The sequence below is a fragment of the Ciconia boyciana genome, chromosome 16 (genome assembly GCF_034638445.1).
Source record: "Ciconia boyciana chromosome 16, ASM3463844v1, whole genome shotgun sequence".
Taxonomy (NCBI): Eukaryota; Metazoa; Chordata; class Aves; order Ciconiiformes; family Ciconiidae; genus Ciconia; species Ciconia boyciana.
The window spans coordinates 6,614,594-6,640,038 of NC_132949.1; the positions used below are offsets into that span (position 1 = coordinate 6,614,594).

Genomic DNA, 25,445 nt, shown 5'->3' on the forward strand with positions numbered 1-25,445 from the left:
CCTTATGTGGTTTTTTTTACTCTTTGATGTAGAATAGCTACCAAAAGAATTAAAGGAAAGAAAATGTTGATGTCCTTATGTGGTAAAGATATAGTTTGCTAAATGCCAGTCGTGCCAAAGTGTCATTTTACTCATGCTAATTTCACCAAAGTTTTGCAATTGAATTAATTACATACCACTCAAAGGAGAAAATTTGCTCTTTTACTATGAGCTGGTTTTGGGGTAGGGGAAAGGGAAGGGTGTAGATCTCCTTTCAACTCAAATCCAATCCACTGTTATCCCTACAAAGATTGTTAGAATAAATATTGTCCTATGACTGCTAGGATAAATATTGAGAATTATTGGATTGCCTTTGAAGAAAAGCATATTTTAAGAAAGCATGAACCCAAAACTGATTATTTTTGTTTGAGTAGTCTTCTGTTTTTTGGAAGTAAACAGACCTTACTTACTTCCTTAATATCAGAGGTTGTTGTTTTGTTTACTTTCAAAAAGAAAGACTGTGATACAGATGGGTCACAAAAAACTTGTGTTTGTTCTGGAACCATATTCAGTGTGTATTTGAAGTCATCAGAATAATTCCTATCAGTTTAAATGTTTTAGAATGCGCCTAGCATAAGCTGCTATGAGAGCACCTTTTAGAAAAATGTGTTCTGCAGAGCGCTGTGTCAGTCTTGTTAAATCTTACTAATCTTCACTCGTACAAAAACTCTTTGAGTTACATGGACTGCTTGCATTACTAAGAGTTACAGGCTCAAGCTCCTTATGTATGATGATGTACCAATAAGAAGATCATAAACATGCATGAATTTGGGAACCAGGAGGTGAAGGCAGGACACGGTCAAACATTGCAAAATGGAGACCCATACAGAAAGGATTTGGCCTAAAGGCTGAAGGTCAGTAGAATAGTTTGAAGCAGGTGCAGCCATGGCTAAACTGTTTGTTCCCCAGCTAAATAATGGGGTCTCTCAAGTTCTTGAATAGAGATGATCTTCTGTATTTTGTACTGTTTCTAGCATATGACCTCTACAACTTTTTGGTGCTGCAAAAAGTACAAAAAAAAAAAAAAAAAGACCAGTCTTATCAACATATTGCTGCACAAAGTTGTGTTGGGGAAAAAACAAACAGATGCCACATACACAGTACCATAAGGATTTAAGAAAACACATGATTCCTTTTAGGTATATGGCTGGATCAACTCCAAGCATGTGTGGAAGGGTGGGGATCAGTCTGACTAATGTAAGTTGACATCTTCTGGTACTGAGCTCATTTTCCTCTGTAGTTGAATGAAAACCTGGCATTGTAGCATGCCAGTTGCAGTGAACCTGGCCTGGTATGAAGTTGAAAGCTGGATAAAGGACCTTGGTGTAAGATCCTTTCCATGCATCCAGTTTCATCATCCAGTTTTGACCCTAAGCATCTGTCTAACAGGGCTCAAAATCAAGTTTACAGAGTCAGTAATATTGTTCATTGCATAATTGTATGGTCACCCAGCCAGATATAGTGGACTTTGATTTGCGTGCATTACTCATCAGCCCTCACTGGGTTTCCCTGGTGGTTAGCGTAGAGTTTCATGAACAGCTAGGAAGGCATTTATGTGAAGGGGAGAACTAAAATGTGCAGAATTCAGTCAGTTTCTCCTGGCTACTACTGTGACAATTTAAATGTCTATGAGACTAATGTCAAACTTTCTTAATTTTTTTTGGACACAAACAGAAGTTTGTTTGCTTTAGTTTAATTTCACTATTCCAAATATTTTTTAAAAAACGGCTAATCTCCTGACTAGTTTGCCTAGCATTCGGGAGGTTATTTAAAGTAGACTTAGAGTTTATAGAATAGCTGAGATGCTATGCATAAAATTCAGTGTGTTCCAGTGGGAAGATCAAAGGACTGGAAGTAATTTACTTCCTACAGAGTCTGACTTCTCCCATCAGTGTCATCACTGACTTCTGCATACCTTTCCACCCATTCCTTATCTACTTGTGCTCCTCACCATCCAGACACAAACCAGATCTGAACCTGCAGCCATAGAGTTAGCCTGGTACTGCGTACTGTAGCTAGTATGACCTGCTGAGAGACGGAGCAGTCTATATCTGCTTGGATATATATGCTATGTGTGACTTCAGGCAAATCATAGTAAAGGAAATGACAAGTCAGTTGTCACCAGAATGTGGTTGATACTTTTCTTTCAGGACTGCAGATGCTTTGAAGTGGGCAGTCTGGTTGGCCATGCCTTTTTCCTCTGTACCTGCAACCCTTTCTGCATAGATAAATCAAAGGCTTAAGTGGCAAAGGCTGAAATACAGGGAAGGAGGCAGGTACAGGACACAAGGACATGATTTTTGTTAGATGCTGTGTTTATGGAATAGATCTATAGGTCTGCATAGCCCACTGTTCTCTGTTCCCATCTACAGTGCTCAGCATGTGCAGAAGATTCAGCAGGCATTTATTTGTGGATAATCAAGTATGGGATGACTGTGTCCCCAGGCTATGTAGTGTGTTCTTCAGGCAGCTGCACAGCAATGAATTTGCCAGAGTTATCCTGAATCGTTCTTTGAAGCATTCACTGATCAAAATTGAATACAATAAGAATCTTAACTGAAAGAAACAAAGCTTCTCTGAATTGACCTGATTTCAAGGGCGTTTCCCCCTATTTCCGATATTTTGAAAGCTGGTGCACTGGGGCTCTTGGACTTACTGCTGTTGGAGTATATTACTTTGTACTATTGCATTGTGGTTGTGTTTTTAAAGTTTAATATCCATACATATCAATAGATGGACAACTGTTTAGCATTTTTATAAATTAAATTAGGTAAGGAATGAGTATTATTGATGGACAGGTTTTTCTGTACTGCTGTCACATTCAGTAGTTCACATGATAGTTGGTAGGCAGCTAGTCTTTATGGCTAAGCTACTGGAATGAGCCTATCCGCAGCTTGTCTCCAGAAGTTCTGCCCCTTGGAGTGTGCAGGAGGCAGGGCTGTCACAGTTCCTAGGATTTCTTTTATTTTTCTCAGTCAATGTCTTGGCCAAAGGTGGAACATTGAACAATAAAAAGGGTTAGAAGAGAAGCAGACCTTTAGAAGTCTTTATAATAGAGCTAAATATAAATAAAATACAGAAGAAACCTGGGTAGCAGGTGCAATGCTGTCTGGTTTTCAAAGGACACTGGAAGCTACCAGGCATCTCTGCTTTAGATATGCCAGGCTGATAACGAGGGAAACAGATACATTTAAAATCCCCAACTTCCATTTCCAGTCCTGAGTTGGTTTTGCCCTCACAAAAAAAAAAAGATTATTTCCTCTTGCTACAGGCAAGAATAAGACTGTCTGAGACTTCTGTGGATTTTGACTTGGAAGAAACAGGACCACACAGATGAAAAGAAGGAAAGCTAGGCAATCTCTGATGAAATCTTTGCAGTGGCATATTTCTCCATATAGTTGCCTTGAACTAAATACATTTTTAAAATTCTTACCTTTGGTGGTTTTTTTATTTTTCTTTTATCTGTGTCCAAAGTCTCATCTCTTGAAGACAGGCAGAGCAAGCTATGAACAACAGATACCAAAATTAAGGTGTTTTTTTTTTTAACCTGGGATTTCTGCATCAATAATTTAGAATGTGATTAAAATTCTAGATCAGCAAAATGAAGCAGGTACAGGCATCACAGCCAGTGTGACATATCTTCCATCTTAACTTCAAAACTAAACGAGAGAGAGGAAAGAAGCATATCCCTGCTTTTGACTAATAGCTAAAGAAGTGGCTGAGAGGGATGAACAGGGGACACCTTTGCAAGGACCAAAAAGCCAAGAAATTTAGTAGGGTTCAGAAGGATAAGCTGCTCTCTACAGTCACCCAAGGTAGACAGAGCTGCATCATTTCTAGCCAAGAATATTGTTAGTTGGGATAGGAATAACAGAATAGCAGCAGAGTGCCAGAATAACACTGCTGTCTCAGGAATCAGTCCAGAGAGGGGGAAGGGTATGACTTCTTCCAGGATCAGTGGATAAACACAACTACGGACAGATGGATGATAGGAGTAATCTCTGAGGGATATTCCACAGAACTGCAGGGAAGCAAAAATGGTGAGGGGAGGTATGGAGTGATTTGTCTCTTGTCAAGATGGGGAGCATGACAAAGTGAAAAAAAAAGGGGGGGCGGGGGGGGGGGGGGAGGCAAAAGGTCTTCCCCATCTTCACCTGACAAGTGGGATAAACAAACAATGCTTCCAAACTAGTAAAATTTTTAGGGATGTCTTTTGAAAATAGTCCAAAATAAACCAGTAAAACTCTATGTTCAGGTATTTATATGGCTGTGATCACTGTAGTATCTAAGCAGTAATTAATGAATTGGAATGTCGATATAATACAACATGGCTAACAACTGAGATGAGTAAGACATGTTCTTTTCTTATCTGCCTTGTCTTATCCTGGCAGCTGATCTGACTAGAATGATTTTTCCCTCTTGCTGCTCCTCAGTTCCTCCACTGCAGTGCAACTTTTCCACAATCATTTCCCATCTCTGATTTTAGAAGTCTGAAAAATAAGCTGCTTTTCTTTACTTTTTCCAGGTTTGGATAACCTTTCACCTTAACATTGATGCTTACTTAGGGTAAACAGGTAGTAGTGAAATATATGTACTCCATTTTATTCATAGGGGTTGACTCTTCATCATTTGGGTTACAGCGACTTAAGTGGATTGAGGTGTCGATAAGACTACTTTATTTTCTTCTCTACTTTCTAAGCTGCCTCTTGTGTTGTAAATTAAATTTATGCAAAGTAAGTTAATGCTGGTGATACACAATGTTAATATTTGTCTTGCAGCCAGTTTAATACTAATAGGATTCTGAGCTGTGCACTTTGTTTTATTAAATGATTTGGGGTTCATTAATGACGTAGTGGGTAAGTATAATGGCACTTTGCAAGCTTGGATAGCTTTTTATGGTGCAGGGCCAGAGTCTCTGCTTGCTTTTTGGGGACTCTAAGGCTAATTTCTTGTTGGGAGTTGCTCTAACTTGCCCCAGCTATCTCAGAAGCAAATATCCTTCTTTAGTCCTTTTTCTTGCCTCCAGTAATATACACTTATTTTCCACAGTTTTTTCAGGAATGTGAGTGAAGGAAACGTATATAAAACCCCTGTATTGTTAAAATGGACCTTGGAATTTTTGATAGCCCATGGCATCTCATTGTTTGGTAGCACACAGAAATAAACCCAATGACCCTAACCCTTTTTGGCAGTTTAAAGGGAATTTAATGAGTTCATTGCTATTTAAGATTCTTCTATACCTGCTGTGTATAGTAATGGGAATATGCATAAACTGGGCTCTTTTGAAAATCTGCATGATGTAGAAACATTATTTTGAGAAAGTCAAGACTTGCTTTAGTCTGAAATGATATGTTGAAAAATACATCACAATCTTCTTAACATTACTGAAAGTACTGCTACTTACTGGAAGAAAGGCTGTGCCTTATCAGTTCAGAAAAATTAGCTAGGAAGTTGGGGTTTTTTTCCCATTCTGTCTAGTAATGTCTAAGAAATGTCTAGTAACCAAGAACCAACTATTGCTAAGAAACTGATAAACTGCAGTGGTGATGGTGAAGAGCAATTGCAATAAAGCCACATTATGATGGGTTCAATTTTCTCTCATGATGCCACTGCCTGAAATGGATCCATATCTTGGCTTATCCTCTGACATTAGATTTCTTCTTGATGCTAGCAAAGCTGTTATTATATGGCCAGAAAAACATTTTTTGACTTTGTGATCTCAGAAAGCACCAGGATATAAGGTTTAAGAGCTGAGGATTTAGGTAGTCCAGTGAGCTGTGAGATGATCTGGATTAGTGCCTGACTGTCAACCCCAGGATGACTAGAAATTTAGGTCTCTGAATCCAATTCAGAATAATCAAAATAATTTTGCCTCCCCTTTGCCATTAGCTTTTGAATGACTTGGTGTTGTTTGTTGCAATTGTTTATAGGTAGCTGTGTTAGCCAGGAGAAAATTACTCTTCCTGTCTCAGGAAAGTGCATCATTTTGTGTTGACTGGAGTTAGAGTAATGTATGTACAAGACCTACAGATTGCCATTCATAGTTCTGCTAAGTTTTCAAGGGAGATTGAAGGCAGCCTTCTTCCCTCTTTTTCAGGTATGTCCCTTTGTTAAGACTGTGGAAAATGCTCATAATAGTATTGCTTAAGCATTATGAATTCTCTGCATACAATGTAGCTCTTTAGAATGTTTCCATATCACGTTCTGTACCGCAAGTTTTTGTATGCTGTAGAATTCAGTGGGATTTGAGGCTGCTGTGTATTTTGTAGGATCAAGCACCTAATATTGATGCCGTGCCATTAGTCTTGAGGTTAATTGCAAGACCTTTATTTTTTCCCCTTGAGTTTGCCTAAGCAGTGATGAATACTTAAATTCTAGGCACAGCTCCCTCATGGAAGACTGCTGAAGAAATAATTTCTTTTTCCTGGTGCCAAAGATTTGGGAAAAGAAAAAAAAAAGAGCTGCCTGTGGCAGCTAACAGGACAGTTTCTGGGTGTTTGTATTATTACTGATCGGTAAGTTTCTGTTTAGAGAATACAGAGAGCAACTAGGGTCAGAAACCCGATGAGATGTCAGTATCGTGTGTGCTTCTGAGGAAGGAACTTAGTGGTTTCCTTTTAAAGGAAGCCCTATTAATTTAGCATTAATAATGTATTGAACTTTAAAGGCTCAAGGATATTGAGGCCATTTCTTTGAAGTTGCTGAGTGTCCCCAAACCGCATTGAAATTAATGGGAGTGGAGGGCATGCAGTGCGATGTAAAGAGCTATTCTGAAGTTAGTATCACGAGATACCTTGCTGCTTCTAACTGCATTATTTTACAGAGCTCTTCAGACTTTATATCTATACATGATTAAACAACTCATTGGAGAGGAACTACCCCATCTAACACAACACAGAGTAGGGTACTGTGTATGCTGACACTCCTATCAGAGACTCTGGAAAACATTGAGACAGCCCAATTGTATTAATGTGGTTTAGGACTCATGAAACCCTAAGCGTGCCATCAGTAACTGAGATGAAAGGTGCCGAGTCTCTGGCGTTACCCTTTGAATTTCCCACACTGCTTGCAATCAGTATTATGTTCTAATTGCTGCAATACAGCTATGTGTTTTTCTCTTGCATTAATTTAATTGCTTTGATTTCTTGTAGTAGTTCAGCTTTCATGCAATTTTGACTCTTGTGCCAGAGAAGAAAAAGAACTGTACCTCATTCAAAAGTAATGTGAATCCCGTAGATATGTATGGGGTCTGAGGAAGCAGAGGCTCGCATCTCTAGTTGGTAGTAATTTGTAGATAGAACCTTCAGCATTCTTTCATATCAAACAAAGCTGCTCAGCTTTCCCAGACAGCATAGAGAGCTATATAGAAGTCCTCTGTCTCTCAGTCGCTTTGGAAATGAAATTTTGCTGAACAAGAAATTATGAAAAAAGTATTATTTTAAAAATTGAAGCAAATAACATGAAGTGTAACACTGCCTTAGTATTCCAGCCATGTTGGCCAAAAAATACTTGGAGAGGGTGAACATACTATCTTTTACATTATGTGATCTAACTCTTGTACATGTGCGTTAGTCACATTAAAAGGACAGCAGCTTTATAGGGACATTTGATGTTCTACAAATTGAGTTAGGAGCAGTATGCAGAGTTTCATGTTAAATTGGGTGCAGTGACATAAAGTAATTCACCCTGCAGTACAATCCATCATTTACCTTGGTGTACTTAGGTGCTCAGGGAAGAGTGAGTCAGAATGGTTTTAACTTTCTCTGACTAAAAGCTTTAGATACAGCCCGTACTTTTGTTCATTTATATTAGAACTTAAATAGCAGTTGCATGATTGGGCATATATGCTTTATGGAAAAGTACTTACTACAAGTTAGGACCCGCCACCCACAAACATCTGTTTATACAGCTTCCTTTAACAGCATGATATAGCATGCAGTTACCTAGCATGTTCATCTCATGTTCTTCATAAACATTATTAGGAATGATTCCTGCTTACACATAAGCTCACTTAAACTGTTTTGATAGTATTCAGAGGTCAGAAAGCAAGGAAGTTGTTAACTAATTGTATTTCTACAGCTGAGTGAAGCACAACTTATAAGTGTCTAATGAGCACAGTTTCATGGGATCCCTTCTATTAAATCTTGCTATTTGCTTTCTTAAACAATGGGATGATAACTGGTATTACAGGCCAGTTACAGGTAGATAAATGAAAGTGCACAGTCACCTGCAAGATTAATAGCAGAGGAAGTCCAGGATGTTCTGGAGTCCTGCGTGCCAGTTCTGTGCAGTGGCCTTTAGATTGGCTATCCCTTACCTTTGCCCCTTTCCTCGCCTTTTAAGATTTGAAATTCTTTAGTGAAGACATTCACAAATACATTTGACTGGAGGGGATGAGAATAATATCTGCACAAGATCCTTCTCTCTGCTGAACAGAGCTGAGCCTTATACACACTTCTTACTTCGTGCAAACTGAGTTATTGCTAGATACTACCAAAGTCTTGCAGCGTTCTGGCGAGAGAGTGCTGTAATCAGAATGTGCATTCTAATATGGGTTTAAGTACTTGTAAACATCTTAGTTTATGGATCTTCATTTAGTGACTCTGGACACGCGGTGGCTCTCATCAAAAGCCAACTACATAGGGACAGTAGATGCAGCTGTTAGCTATGTTGTAATGTTATGCCACATTGTTTGTCACTACTACCAGCATACATATGAGCCTGCTTGTATGAAATCTCACCCTTTGGCCCAGGTTTTTAATTGGAATCTTATCAGGAAACAAAATTACAATAAATAGAAAATACACAGAATAGTGAAGTCTCTGTGCCATAGCAGAGTTCCCATGATAGTGCCTTACTTTTGCCCTCTGACGTGATAAAAACAGGTCACGTCCATTTTGCTTGTGTTGAATACTGTTTGGAATTCACAGCAGCAGTGAGAGCTTTTACACATGGGGATGGTGGAAGAAGGATTTATGGAATTGGAAAGTATTAACTTAATGAAAGAGCATTTCCATGTTTTCTAAGCAAAACATTATCCAAAAAAAAAAAAAGAAAAAGAAATCTGGCATAGCTGATGAAAGCATTTTATTTATTGATCCCTTTATAATCCTTTGTTTTCTTTTTCCTCCCTCATCATATGGTGATGCATACAATGCAGGTTGTAATATTCATAAGTAGGCTAACCTTTCTTGTCCTGTAACTATTCACTTATAAATGATGCTTTATATAGTGCCTGAAGTGTGTGTTGTTAGGTTCTTTTAATATAAAAAGGCTGCATAAAAACATCTTAAATAATAGCTGCAATTATGTACAGACTTGTTTTAAACAAACTGAACATTAATTATAGAGGGCTGAATCGTCAGCTAATTGCATCTGCTTAGTTCCCCTGCTGTCAGGTCCACTTTATACATGTCTGTTCCATTTGCTTTAAGAGGCATTTGTTGGTGTGAGCCAAACGCTGGTACTTGTATGACTGAAGACGTTGCAACTGATTTTTTAGATTGAGTAAGTCTGTGTTCCCTCCAAAGTTTAGGCAAGCCATCCTTGGGTTTAACAGTATGCAACATATCCATATAAAATGTAGTAATTAAAACTATTTAAATTAATTACAAACTATGTACATTACCTAAGATTCTGGAAAGGGAGTTTAGCAAAAAAGATTAAACTTTTTCTTATAGCTTTTTTTTTTTTTAAACCATCCTGCACTGTTCTCTGTAGGGCTAATTTTCTGTTAGAACACATGATCTTCTGAAACACTACAGGAAAATTCCTCTAATTTTACTTTCTGCCATAAGGCACAGCCATCTTGGATTACTTGTCAATGACTGAAGAAGATACCTTGAGAGTGATGAAGCTACTCAGAGTGAACTATGGAACTCTGAATGGAAAGTCAAATAGTATTACATAGCTAAGCAATAGCTTCTGCTAGCTGGGAAAGAAACAGGATAAGGCCTATAAAGCCAATAGTCTGCGGGACACAAAGGGTGGTTATAAGTGAAGATCACACCAGCATCCAATACCTTATAAATATATCTTTCATTTTCAGTGTTCACTATTGTAATAGCAGATTTGAGGATTTATTTTTCTTGTAGTAAGCACTACGCCATTTTTCTATGAGTTTCATATCAAAGTATTAGCAATGAATTAATGCTTTGCACTAAGTTTACTATGAAACTATATGGCTCATAGTTGCAGCTGGTTTTCTTTTTAATCTCATAACTATGCAGAAGAGGTAACAGTGATAAAAACGTTATCATGTATTTAATGCCAGGGCAGTACTAGCCAGGTTATCACAAGCAAGACTCTTAGGATATAAGTTGAGTAGGGATAAGCATGCAGAGTGATTAATATAGCAATCAGAAGAGCTCAGATCAATAAAATTCCGATGAAAAAGGATTTTTTTTTCCTAACTGCTGTGAGCCTGATTCTCCACAGTCTAGCATTTTTCATCTGTGTGAAATGGCAGTAAAGTGAATGGAGAATTCTTATCTGGCAGGATTCTACTCTTGGCTTATGCTCAGATGTGAATGACTTAAATGATGGCATCAGATACAAGCCTTTGTATCTTTTATTTAAGTACAGAAAGTAAATAAGTAATTGTAGAATGACATGTTTATATCTTGCAAATAAGCATATTTACTGAGGGGTATTAATTTTGTATTAATTACAGCATTTTATATTACATCAGCATTAGCATTCCAACAAGATGAAGACCTCTTTGCGCTGCAAATTATATGCAGATATTTGAGTATCTGCATCATGGTACCTGGTATCTGATACAATGTTATCTGATGATTTTAAAATAGTTTTACTGACAGCAACAGCTTCTCTTTGAAACATAGGCCTACTCATTTTAACCTCTAAGCTAGATATAGTTCACTGATTACTTTATGGGGCATTGGTATCTTTTGCTGTTTGCATTCACTGTACATTTTTATGATCCTGTACAATGCTGTTTCCCTATACATGGAAGTCACTAGGAAACAAAAATGCATGACATCTTTCAGAATTTAGGCTGTAATTTTATGCTCCACAATGAGACATACCTACAATAATCTGACAAAATGAAAGCAACACATGTCATATCAGCTCCAAATAAATATCCTGTCTCCTCTGCAGCAGCTGCATTGAAAGAGATCTGACATAATGGTGTTATATCAGCAGAGCTACTAATCTCAGATACTAGTGATTTCAGTACCAAGGGAGAGAACACTGTAGCAAATGGAGGTCATTCAGTATCCTCTAGCACTTTGGACAAACGTGTCATTTTGGACTGTCCCTACTAATGGCAGAATACAGTGCTGATGCTAACACTGCTGTTGCAGAGCTACTTGTGCAGGTAATCTGCTCCTAACAGCAAAGTGTCTGTTCAGATGGGCCTGTTTATTTTGGTGCCTTGCAGAAGCAACAGTATTTCTTGGAAGCAAAAGGCATACTCCAGGTTTTAGTGGTAAAAGCAGAAGTCTCTTCATCAGAAATGAAATTTTTTTTTTTAGATATTTAACCCTTTTTAGGAATACGGAATTGCTTTCTAGACCTTTTGCCTCCTCAGTATCTTATGTGACAGGTCGTGCCAAAAAAAGGAGCTGCCATGGCAGAGCTGCAGTGTTCTGGTAGGAATACAGGAGTATCAGAATCCACAAAGCAAGCACACGTGTCTCTCTTTATGGCCCTCAAGTGGGAGAATTGCATTGAGAGGTACAATAGTTCTACTTTAACTAAAATAAGAAGGATGCTGAGAGAATTTTGCTATTTTCAGTGTCATGAGGTGGCACATACGAAGAATCCTCTTCCTTGGCAACAATTCCTGAGCCATAAGGTTCAATTTCTGAGCCTGTTTACCCAGGCACAGTGCCATTCTGTCAGATGGGCACTGATACACCAATTGTAGAGACCCTGTGTTGTATGTGCATCAGGTGTAAGTGTCCCAGATAGGATTCCCAGCAAGGACTGTCCATATGTCTGTTCATTCTAATTTTATATTCCCTTGTTCCATTACTAATCCAGGTATGGGTCTGATTATGTTTCAAAAATAGAGAACAGCTTTTTTCTCTCCTTTAGTAAGACCTCTTGTCCACCTGCGTAACATAGATTGGAGTAATGGTTTAGGATAAGTTTTTGGAAGACAAACTTTCCTCCCTGGCCTTACCAGACCCCCTCCTTCTGCATTCAGAGAAATGAGAGCTTTATAAATCTTTTTCTTTTCTAAGCAAAGTCCCTGTAGGATCCATCAAAGCAAATCTTTGGCACCAAGCTAGATTTCATATAGCAGAGTGGAAATCTGTGTTCAGTCACTCTCTGAACTATTTTGCAGGATGTTTTGCCTGAACTGGTATAAAACATTGAGGTTTCAGGGTTCAAGAAAGAGCATGGCACTGGGGATTGTCTCCCTAGCTGCTCTCTCACAACAACCACCTGCCTTTCCTCTTGATTTCCTCAGTGGCCTCAGTTTTCTGTAAATCAGCAGGACTCCCAGCATTGCCCTTGTCCTATCTTAGATATTTTACATGGCTATGGTACAACATCTTATTTTGCTTATTGTACTCCTTTTTATGTGTTTCATTTTCATGTGTATTGGAGAGATAAGGATCTGATATCTCTGGAATGTGCAGAGTGATGCCAGGTCATGTTGTTCTCTGATAGCTGAAGCAATTGCACAGGCATCCAATTATTTAGTACAAAGCTTTGATAATCTAATTTTCTTGCTCGTCTTGTGCAGTCTGTTTCATACTAATGCAGGAGATTTGAAAAAATATGATAAAAATCTTAGTTTTCCTGATATTCCTTTTGGAATTAGCTTTACTAAGTGTTGGGGCAACACACTGGAGCAGAGCTGCAGAGCCGGCCTCTTTTCATTTTAGTTTAATTTAAACTCTGAAAAATGGATTATATTTTTCTTCTGGACCTGGCATGTATCATTTAGATTGGCCACAGAGTGGGCAAAAGCAATACATTTTTGGATTGTATATGTTTCTATGAATGCTGAGAGTAAGCAGTTGCATTTGAAAATACCCATCCTCCCTGAAGTCTTCTTAACTTGCCACTATCTACATGCATACTTTTTCACCCACTTTTAAAATGCAGCTGCCTCTGGTTGGCTGAACCAGCTTTAGCTGTGTATATTACTACAAGATGCACTTTAATGCAATGTAATTTTCTGGGAAATTTTAAGTAGAAGAATGATTGCTGTGCTTTGTCAGGACTCGCTTATTAGTATCCTCTACTATTGCTGAAGCATCCTGAAATCTTTAAGGACTTCAGTTGCAGAGCGTAGAGGCATAAAAACAACTTGCATAAACCAGTGCTGAGATCCAAAAAACTGCAGTTCAAGACTGGATATGAATATTTTGCTGCTTAGATATTTTGATTTTAGGTTGGGATTTGCCATTTTCCAAATGTTTGTATATTGCGGTCCAGCACAACAAAGCCATACACGGTTTGAGTTCTCTAGGCAATGATATAAAAGCTAAAATAATGAAGATAATGTCATGTGCAAACTGTAAAGGGTGCACAGTGGAATAGTCCTTTCAGTTTAACATGTCACCATTCAGTTAATGGAATGAGCATCAGTACTGCAAGGAGAAATCGGCATCCACACATACCCCATTCCACTAGTGTGTCTGGATTTCTGGTAAAGCAGAGTGTTGGTCCTTCTGTCAGTATGTTTAATTAACTTCAGATTTACTTTTGTTTCTGCAATTTACAGTCAGTTAAATCATAAATATTGTTTTGTAACTGATAGAACAGTATGTAATGGTCCTCATCTTGTATCCTTTTTAGACTGAATGCCACATCCTCTTTGTAATTTTTAATGACAACAACAATTTTTATTATATTGCTGGAACTTTTCCCGGGATAATTGTGTCTTTTGTATATAATATGTGATCTAGAAATGAAACTGCAGCAGAAAGCTGCTAAATCCAGCATCTTCTGTAGCTGTGTATTTATGTTAAAAAATCCTTGGACCTAGTGCAAGAGATTGAAAGTATCTTATAAAACAAAACCAACCCAAAATTTAAGTTAATGATTTACAAGGTAGCTGAACTTTCTGTAGCTCAGTGAAAGAGAGTTGCTCTAAATATGCAAATATCGAGCAAAATACAAGTGAAGGCAGAACATATTTGCATATCAGCTCTGATGTGCTATCTTATGGAAATCAACTGCATGTTTGTCTTGCTGTGTGTCTGTATGCCCTTTGAAAGTATTTCCAATTAACAGAGATTTTACATTTTGACCACAAAACTTGCTCAGTTCTGATTTCCTTCAAGACAAAGAGAAGTAATGACCTTACGAGTAGCAAACTGACTGATCAAGACCTTTCTGCTCTTGGCTTTTCAGGAATTTAGAGACGTCATTGAAGCAACAGTCTCATCAGGGGCAAAGCTTATCCAAAGCTTAGACTTTTATTGTTACAGCCTTCAGAATATTGGTCAAAGAAACCTTTCATTGAGTAACTGCACTGTGCTATCAAATGCAACTGTAATAGAGTTGCATGTCACATACTTGTAACAGAAGCAAGTATTTTGCCTAGCTACCAGGATGACTGTGGTGGGAGATAAGTAGTGGGTGCTACATTGCAGACAGAGAAGATAGCTGAAAAAACTTTTATTCCTGCCTCAGCATTATAGCATAAGCCAATATTTGTGAAGCTATGGGCTATGCATTTCTGTTCCAGTTTTGGAACTCAGAGCACATGGGATGAGAGGAGAAGCAGTTATAGACACACCTGTTACCTGTGGTTCACTCTGTCACTTCTTCCCATTCAAAGTGAGAGATTATTGGAGAACTTGGGAAAGGAAGGGGGGAAACTGCTTTTCAGTCCCCCAACTTGGACTCAGATATTGAGTACTGTATATGAGTGCACTCTTTTTCTCTGCATTTTTATCCCATGCTGAATTTATGGGTGACACAGAAACCATCAATAGTGCTATTCATCCTCATTTTCTACCTGAATTTTTAAGTTTAGTGATCAGTTCTTCAGAAGCTGAGTATGTTTTACTGTATGAGAAACAGGAACAAGGTCCTCTAAAATACAGATGCTTAGCATAATTTAATAAATTGAATAAACATCACTTCGGGAACTTGAGGAATGGCTCTTCTGTAGAAGATGATACCCTGTCTAGAGTTTCCAAAGTTTATGTAAGTAAATATTTGCTATGTCTTGCCTTAATTTTATGGTTTCTTTGATTATTTCTTTCTAGCTCAACAAAATTCACCAAAAATCCATGAAGGCTGGTGGGCTTATAAGGAGGTGGTCCAGGGAAGCTTTGTTCCAGGTAAGTGTAATTTAAAAATCTTAGTTTTGATTAAATATTTTTTCACTGGAATTAATATAGTTGGGTTTGGGGGAGATTTTTTGGTTTTGTGTTGTTTTGGGGTTTTTTTGTCCATTGCAAAGATTTGAAGTACTCAACATCACATTATAGTGAAGCGTTAGAAAGGTTTTTGTCAATACATTGTCCAAAGACCATGGCTGTTTTCCGGGAAAGAAATCGCTTTGATGACATTCCTGGTTTCTCTCAGTAAAACTAACATGATACTACTTTGTGAATGTGTGTGTTCTGTGTATAGAAAAGAGAAAGGGAGGACTGAAAAGCAGTATTGTTACCTGGATGAATTTACTTATTTGATGCAGAACTTCTAGATAATCCCATTTCTACAAATTTAAGAGTATATTAGGAAAGGAACCTAACTAAAACATGAACCTGACATGCAAGTTTCACTGATTTTTGTCTTCGAAACAAGAAACAATGAGTGCAAAAAGATGAAATCCTAACTTGGCCTCAGTAAAATTTAGTAAATGGTAAATAATCAGTAGGCAGCTAAAAGGATCTAAATAAGCAACACCAGCTGAATTTGATAGGCAAAAGTGAAATTCAGGCTAGCAGTAGCCTGGCATTGGTCAGTATTAGTAGAACTCCTCCAAATATGTATTGGTTGTCCTAATGCTACATGCTCCTTAAGTATCACGTGGTCTGAGTAGGCCTTAGCTTGTTCTTTTTAGCTCTGGATCTCTCTAACACATTGCAGGATTCAAGCTGCCTGAGACATTGCCTTAGACTGATAACTTTTAATTTTGTTTTTTACCTATATTTGACACCTGATCTTTTTGTGCTCCCTTTCTGTAAATTATTTTATTCTTTCTTTCAAACAGAATTGCTTTGTTGGGTCTTCACTGTTCCATTTGACTAGATGTTTCCACTTAGAAGAGAAGTCAAGAAACTTTAGCAACCTCCATTTTCTGTTCAGTTATGGAGCTGATTTGACAGCTCCATTCCTCATTCAGTATACACAGAAACTTTCCGTGATTATTTTGTTGAGTATGTTTTCAGTGCAATTGAGATGAAGATGCATTAATTTATGTATATTAGCTATATATTATAAGCTAAAATAGTTCTTCAAGTTCTATCATGAATGCACCATGAAAATTGCTACATGATCTTTATTTCCTCAAAGTACTAGAAAATATTATTTGGCCATTGTGTGATCTATTCCTAAGAATCTGTAGATTTGATGTATCATCAGATATATTCACTGTTGTGACAACAGTTACAATCTGACAGTCATTTGAAATATCCAAAATGCTGATTATCTTGATGGGAATACTAGTCCAAACAAGAAGAAATATTTCAACCCACAAGTTTCTGGCACTGAAATTCTTGCGAAAAGCACATATGAAGACCAACATCTACAAGCCTGGAGCTTAATTACATATTGATGTAGCATAAAGTAGCTTTTCAGATTTACTTGAGATTGGTTTGGGGTGTCAAAGACACTGTAGTGTATTGTTATGCATGTTTACTTCCTAATGTTGATAGCAGGGGAAGAAACCTGGAGAACATAATCACTTGCTTTCAAGAAATTTCAGCCTTCCTGATTTGCACGACCCAGGTAGATGCCCAGGAGAAGGTGAATGAAAAAAATATTTGCTTAACATACCTTCTAATTATTTCAGCTTAAAGTTATTGGGAAAAATAATTTAATTGTCAGCATGTAAAGAAACGTATGTGATCAGGTAATGCTTGTGGTATTTGTGAGAAATATGGGCTTGGGAACATCCTTAGAAGGTTAATGAGGAAACAGTCATGACTCAAACTTTCAAGAAGGAAGACCTTTTAGATGAGTGTGGAGAGACACCTCCTTTCTGAGAGAACCCTGAATTACCCACACATGTGGAATATTGGACTAACCTAGCACACATCCTCAAGAATTGGTGCAGAAGGACAATTATGAACATCTCACTGAAGCAGCCATGCAGAAAGCAAGGGTAATTTGGGGGCACCTTTCTTGCAGACTGTCGTGTTTCTTTCAGATTCAACTCTGCAACCTGTAAGCCTCAGCAGAAAAGAGAAATCCCATGAATTTTTACAGAACAAACAACTAATTTTTTTCAGCAGCACCTAGATTTTGAAGTCTTTGAAAACCATATTTAAAGCATTTCAAGGATGCATTTAATGGTTATGATCTCGGACTAACACATCACAAAGGATATGTTACTGCATATTAAGTTTATCCATAACCATAGCAGTCACATATCAGATCACGCGTGAGATGCTAATTAGCACCTGAGAGGTGATAGCTGCGAGGCAGTCTGAGGAGCTATAGCTGAAGTTGCTGACTGATGTGCACCAAAGCAAACAGCTATAGCCATCTGCTAAGATGTTTCCTTTCCACAGCTGTTTGTCCTATCCCAGGACTGGAAGTTACCACCCCCAAAGATATTAGAAAGGAATATTTGTGCAAGACTCTGTCACTGCAGTTCAAAACTGGCATCTCAGCTAATATGATTGACATGAATACAGCTCTTTAGTTGCTTGGGGGAGCAATCACAGGCATACAGATGACTAATTGGGGGTAACAGCATTGTAAAACACTCCAGGATGAGTTGCTAGAGTTTGTCTGTCACAGCTTTGGCTGTGTGAATACTTTTTGCCTACTTCAAAGCAAAGTCACTGTCTTTCTTTGAACTATCACTTCTTCTTTCATGTATAGTTGTGTAAGAATGTATTTAGGAGTGTATCACAACATCCCTAGGTTAGACTATGCCATTCGTAAGTTTTTGCGCTTAATACCCTGGTTTGGACGCATTTAAGTCAAGTCCTAACAAATGCTCTGGATCCTGCGCAAATCTGACTTTGAGCAGTTCATAAAATCAAACCATACTTCACTACATTCCCCAAATCCCAGACTCCCTATACTCTGGGATAGATTTTAGAAAAACTATTTTAAATCTCTTTCTAATGTAGTATGTTCATCTGGACACAGTTTTTTTCCCAGATTCTGGGATTCACAACTTCCATGTTGTGAACCAGTGGCTTACAATCACTCATGTGTATCTCACAGGTAGGAGAGGATATAGGCAGAGATGAGGTGCAAGACCCATCACACTGTCTTTCCCAACTTCCCTTCTTGCACTGCTCAACAGAGAAGAGAGCAATGGCGTCTGACAGGTTCTCTCACTACAGTAACTGTGGCTCAGGTCTTTCTTAGTGTCAAGCCTTGCAAGTGAGGGTGCGGAGTTGTCAAGTGCAGGAAGAAACATGCATCAGTGGCTGGATCTGTGTATATACTAGTGATGCATGAAACACTCTCCCATCTCCCACCTTTTCTAAAAGCAAAGAATTGCTCTTATGATTTAAATCATGTAGGCAAACAAAACAGAAAGTAAGTAGTGCTTTAAAATGTTAATTGAATGCAAATTAGGTTCCAAATTAAACTTCAGGGAATGTTTAAGGATGAAGAATGAATGCTTTTCTTTATGCATGGTGGTTTGCATAATAATCAAATAATCTATATTATTACATACTTTCACTACATAGACTTTTTCTGGTATGGAATATCAAAGTGGTTCATGATGGGTTAAAATACATATAAATAACCTTTTTTAATGTCTTTTGTTTGGCTGAGTTTTGCTGTGACTATGAATATGTTGTGTCACTGAAGTAGCGCAGGCATTTTCAGGGTGGCAAAGGCAATAATATTTCAAACTATTCTGTACCATTTCTTTTACTTCAAATAGATGCGCATAACCTTTGATACTCTTGTGTGTCTGATAGTACTGATTCTCTTCCTAATGCTCCTGATTTTTTCATAGCATCATACAAGTGGGCTTTGGTAAGCATAAAATATAAAGGAGGTTAAATCTAATTTGTGATCACTGAATTCACTTGCCAAAACTCCATCCTGTTACTGAAACTTTGGACTACATGTCAATACGAGGGCATAAGTGTTTCTTGCCCTGGGAAGACACTGTCTTCATTACCCTTACTGAACTATACCATGTCTAAAGTTACTTTACAAGGTGATAGTGCTACTCTTAGCTAAGAGGAGGAAGTCCATCTCTACCAAATAATGAGTGAACTTTGCTGAAGGAGCAGATAATGTTCTTCTCCTTCCTTATAATAAAGGTTGTAAAACAACTTTAATTCCAGATAAAGATCTATATCCACTATGATTCATTATTGACTACAAACCACCAAATCAAAGGCTACATGTTTCCCTGAGATTCTGAGATGAGAAATCCCCTGTTCACAGTTCCTTTCACAACTCATTTTACTATAACAGGGGAGAGAGTGATAGAGATTCATAATACTGCTCCTGCCTTTTGCAAGGATCATGTCGATGGGATTATGCACTAACATAGACCAGCTGGCAAAGCTACACTGACTCAAAAGGAACACAGGGGCAGTGTTTGTGAAGCACTGAGAAGCTCCCTCCAAGGAGGAAATGCATGAATTTGGTGATGATTTACAAGGAAAAACAAGCCTGAAACAATTGACGGTCTTGGTCATGAGTGCCAAAACGTGATTTTAAACTTCCTGCTATCACCACGTGCTTTTATTACGGTCCACACAGGCAGTTCAAGTGTCCCTAGTTTCTCCTGTGTGGGCCTTAAGATTTCTCTTTATTACAGCTTTAAGATTTCTTTTAAACTACAAACTTCTTTATGTACATGTCCAAAAATAACCTTTGACGGGCAGGTCACTGTAAGAACCATGAACTGTTTGTCCATGGCCTGAAACTGAGAGAGATGAAACTTCAAACCCAAACACATCTTAAACTTTCTGAAAAGCTCATGTATTATGCCATCCTCCAATCACATAGGGGTCTATTTCATACACTGAGACTGGTGATCACCTAGTTTGGTTGCCTAACTAATACAAAACATAAACCTGCTGATTGCTACTCCTGCATTGCTCCCTTTTGTACTAACTACAAAATTTCTTCTAGTCTTATTTTGGGACTTCAGGAGGCTGCAGCATCACTCACTGTCTGGTGCGTTTTGCTTGTCAGTGAAAACAGTGGTGCTGTCTGAGCTACAGTAGTGTTTTAAACAGTCTGCACACACTCTTCAAAATCATTCAGTCTGGTGCCGACTCTGAAAAATTAACCAGCCATATATAATTATTTATTGGAACAATAAGCAGTTTTTCTTTTAGAAAGCAATAGAGTGGAACACTTCATTTCTTCAGGGTGACAGAGCATAGATTCTGGTAATCATTCACTTATTGCTTGGAACTTAGGTTAGTATGTATAATATTTCAGCTTTGGTTGTCAGTTAAAGATAGCTTGAAGGAAATATACTTTGTACCAAATATTTTCTTGATTTCTTCCTTCCTTCGGTTATTCTGCAAAAACTGACTGTTTACAAATCATGTAACTAGAAAGGAAACTAGATTTTTTTGTATTTTTGCGTGGTAGTTAAATATAACTAAAATGTAAAACTATTGTCTCACTTTTCAATGAATTGTTGATACAATTTATTATTTTAAAATAGGAAGGAACAGATGAATTGACTGTTTTAAGTTGGAAGAAGAGGGGAACACTGTTGAGGGGAGACATTTGATGGCCTCAGTTCTAATACAAATATGGCAACATTTGCTCATCTTCATATGAACTGTAACCAAATTATAACATTGAGTTTGAGACACTCTCATATTAGTAGTAGTGCTGTACTTAATGAGACTATCGGAATGAGTCTGTAATTCTGAATCTTCCTTAAAAATGTAAAGAGGCTAGTTAGAGAGTGACTCACACCTCAAAGGTTTGATTTATCCCTGAACTTCAATATGAAAAAAGTGGAATTTAGCATATTAGGATCTGGTTATGGTTCTACATAATACTGTACCTTCACAAGGAAGTACAATTCCAGGTGATACAACTTGGTCTCCAGGTTTAGTCAACATTTAGTCTTATTAAAAGAGTTTTATGTGTACTATGTCTGAATTAAAGCCAAGTTTTCCAGATTAATGATTTAATGAGTTGGATTTTCCTGACAAAGCCTCCAATGCTCCTGTTATGTGGATACTCACATTTTACTGGGAGATGAAATGTCCCTTGGCAAGTCAGTGATATAACTGAGAGAACTATGCCATACTTCTTTATAGCAAGAAGTGTATTTACCAGTCTCAATCTGTATCTCTGAAGTTCTGATCATGCAAAGCTTTAAGCAAATATAAATACTGTGAGTTGTTTTATGAATTTACCTGATTTTAATACAAATGTGAATCTGCTTGCTTTCATGAATAGATGGAGAAATAATGCAAGATACTGTGAGTGGTGATCTGTAATGTTCTCCTTCAATAGCAATCATAGCAGTGGTAGAAAAATCAAAGTTGACATTGATTGTGAAGATGTATGTGTGAGAAATGGGATTTTTTTATTTATTTAAGAAAATGCTACAAGTGGCTGCTGAACAAAAGTGTCAATTTAATGATGTTCCAGGATATGCACTAGGAACACCTTGCTTGTGTCATGGGCACATTCTTAGCAAGTTCAGGTGAGAATACACAAGATGTCCAGGTGAGAATACACAAGGTGTCCATTCATCTGGCTGTGGTCCAGCAGTCTTTCTCTGTCCAGCAACTCTTAGTAATTAAGCAAGATTAAGGGCTTTGTCTTAAACACTTTGGTAGTGATCTTTCTCTGGGGTTGCCAACCAAGCTGAATCCTGAATTCTCATCTACCTTGTAAGAAGTGCAAAATGAACTTCAAAGGAATAAACCACTTTGGCTGATAGGACAGCCCTGTTTGCTGTAATTTCAGTTGGGCCATTTCTGTTGCCAGTGACTAGCCCTTAGAAGAAGGTGCCAACAAGGATGGCTGCATTAACTAGCAATACGCTACATTTTTTTTAGCTATGTCCAACTTCTGCAATGGCTTCCCAATATGCACAGGAAATTTTCTTCTAATTGGTTCCTAGCTTCTAGCTAGCTTTGCATTACCTAGAAATCTCCCTAGAAACCTTCTGTGAGACTGCTTCCTGCATTAATAACTATGGTCAGTCTCAAGCCAGGAAGAAAAACTGCTGCTACAGCTTTCTGAATGGTGTCTTATCCAGAGATGCAAAGGTGATGGGCGCTGAAAGGTTTTTCAAAACTCTCCTTTCTAAAGGGAATAAAAGGGAGGAACAAAAAGGAGGAAAGGGAGTAAAAACAGGAGATTGATGGGGTAAGTACATTAGTCACATTATCTTGTCCAAACTGCATTATAAAAGCTGTGATAGACTATGTTAGGCATAGTCATATCAGTTTCCTTCCCCTATTTATGGCCTGTGTACCTTTAATGTTCCAGTGGTGCGTAGTCTAAGCTCACACTTAATAGGCAGAGTCAAAGAGCACCTACTGTCTGTAGATGCTCTATACTTGATAGTAATAGGTAGAATATTTCTTAATCAGAAGGAAATAGCTCCAGCTTTTTATCACTTTCTCCATTAGTTCTGTTTAGGAGTGAAAGAAGACTATAACAAAACTTTGAGTCAATGCAGAGAAAGACGTACAGGACCACAGGACACTACGTGGTGTGGTTCTCCAGAGCAATCTGACTGTGGAGGAGGTGTCCTGGCAGAAGGCCTCCAGGGAATACACTCAGAAGAGGGCAGCTCTGCCTGCAGTGTGGACCTTCTCCCCTTCACAACACCTGGTGGCACTGTTATTTGCTTCCCACAGCCCCCTTCTCACTTGACTAAGGAGCCCAGGATTGGGGATCATCCTTTACAGGTGCTTTTGTTACCAGCATGGAAATCAAAAAGTTACTGTCTTCAGGTCCTTCCCACTCCTCTGAATACCCATTTATGTAGTCCTTTTTACAGGGCCTTTTGAGTAGAGTAAGTTACTGTCTTACGTATGGCCTGTAGCTGCAACCATTTTGCAAACAGATCTCTGAATACTTTTTTTCCCCCTAAGCTTCCTTCACTCCTTCAACAAAACAATTTTAGAAGGCAAGCAATGTGAACTAACCACGGTAAAGAACTCTGAAAATCTGAAATTCTGAACCTTGCCAGACTTGTGGTTGGTCCACAGTTCTTTGCTAAAGTGGTCTCAGATCCCTTTTCCCTTAACAGCCTAATTATCCTTCTTGGGTGTGTTTTTCCCTCCTAAGTTATGATTAATATCCACAGAAGAAAAATTGCATGTAACAGATGTATCTCGGACTTTGCTTCATTATACTGACAGGACCAAATGATTCAAGTTGTCTTCCTATCTATTTCTAGCCACAGTCAGGCACTGCAAAGGTCAAGCCTTCTCTTTATAACAAATACTGCATTGGATAGCACATTTTATCTTGCTGTGTTACCAGCTGTCTAGTACCTCTCCTGCTGAACCTGCAGGTTCCTCCTGCTAGGACACAAGCAGTATCCCCCTTCTACTTAGGAATGTGCTAATGGAAGACCTTCAAGGCAGTAATCTGCAGATCCTTGTCAATTATTGTACCCCACACTTTGCTGTTCAGTTAGACGCCAATTTTAGGGATAGCAGTGCTCCAGTTAGTTTTTGAAGAAGTTAAAAATCCTCTTTTTCCCCTATCCTGAAGTGGCTGCTGTTTACCTTGCAGTGACACTAGCATGGGTTATAAGAAGAAAGAACAATTAAGTAACATTAATTCTTTGAGACAGCTGTACTTGGTAGGGCTACCACAACCTGCATGGATGATGGCTTCTAGCTGGGAGGAACTGTAAGAGATGGTGGTTACCATTTGGGCATCTATATCCTCAAACAGGAAAACAGGGAGCAGTATCCAAAACATCTGCTGTCCTACACACTGTGGCATCTACAATCATTACAGAATCTTGAAGACCTACGGTTACTGTTGGTTAAGTAACTGCTCTTTCTGCAAATTTAATGCAACTTATTTTTTTTAAATACTATCCCAGCCCACTTTGAACTTGTTAAAAGTGAAAAGCCAGCAAGCCGACCTCTGTGATCTTTCAAGGGTTCATCATTCCATGATGAGCACATCCTCTTAAGCTTTTGCTTAAAAAAACAAGGATCATTCCCGTGCAGGACCTTAGATGTATCACCAAAAGTTTGGGGTTTGTAATAAAAAGGTAAGGCTAGTATTAGGAATCTTTCTTTTCTTAGGTTCTTTGCTGTGACCTAAAAGCAAAGGAAGGAATTCCAAGTATAGAAACTGGCATATATAGGAAAGGGTTTATCTTATTCTTGACAAGCTAAGTATAAAAACAGTTGAAACAGTGGTCCATGACTAAGTCATTAATAACTGAAAGCTTGTAAATCCTTACTTTGAAGGATTATTCAGGATGTGCCAGACACATCCTGGATAATCATAAGTGCCAGACAGCAAGGCTCCTGTGTGTTGGTGCTGCTGAGTATATGTATTGGTATATTCAAGAAGTTTATCTTATCTTAGGCCTTGACAGGCTACTCTTCACACAATATCTTAGTAGTTCTTGTCACCCTTTGGCAGTAGACATTTTGATGGTATCCATGTCTCAGAGGAGTAGAACTGAAGCACAAAGAAATCTGATAGAAGAATTAGTGGCTGCTCAGAGACCCAAGGAACTTTTCTAAGCTAATAATCCAAACTGAAGGTGAGTAATGACATCTGCCATGGTTGATTATGTAAGGAGAGGACTTGGAGCTTTGGCTATTAATTACCTCGTAGTAGTAGTCTTTTTTTGTGTGTGTGCATGTGTTTTTGTACAAGATGGATAGTAGCAGTCATCACTCCCTACATTAAAAAACCCTTTCTTTATAGATGTCCGTTGTATAGTGTAAAGTAAGTTAGTGTCTTGTGGAGAAAGAAGTCACTGAGAATAACAAGGAATAGTATTTTTCTGTGCTAATAATGTTCTTCTGTAGTGGCATATAATTGGACTTAATCAGAGAAGGGTTACAATGCTTCAGCTTATGTTTGCTTAGGTACTTCTCCCATAAATCCGTATGGGATGAAATAGAACTGGAAGGGATTGCAGTATAGCATGGAAATAGAGATAATGAGTGACACTAAGAGGTTGCCTCACCACTCCTATCATTATCCCACTTACAAAAAAATACTATTGTAAAATGCTTTGATGAAGAGAATTATATTTTAAGAGTACTACAATTACAGTTTGCAATTAACAATTAGGAATCCACCTCTTATTTCACTGAGACTGTTTACAT

At 38.1% G+C, this 25,445-nt stretch overlaps 1 protein-coding gene across 1 annotated transcript in view; it reads left to right on the forward strand.

Annotated features, from left to right (window-relative positions):
• Positions 1–25,445, forward strand: part of CA10 (carbonic anhydrase 10) — a 209,802-nt gene that overhangs the window by 23,983 nt on the left and 160,374 nt on the right. Inside the window, exon 3 of the mRNA XM_072881275.1 lies at positions 15,243–15,317. Coding sequence (XP_072737376.1) covers positions 15,243–15,317 — 75 coding nt within the window. The remainder of the gene's footprint in view (positions 1–15,242; positions 15,318–25,445) is intronic.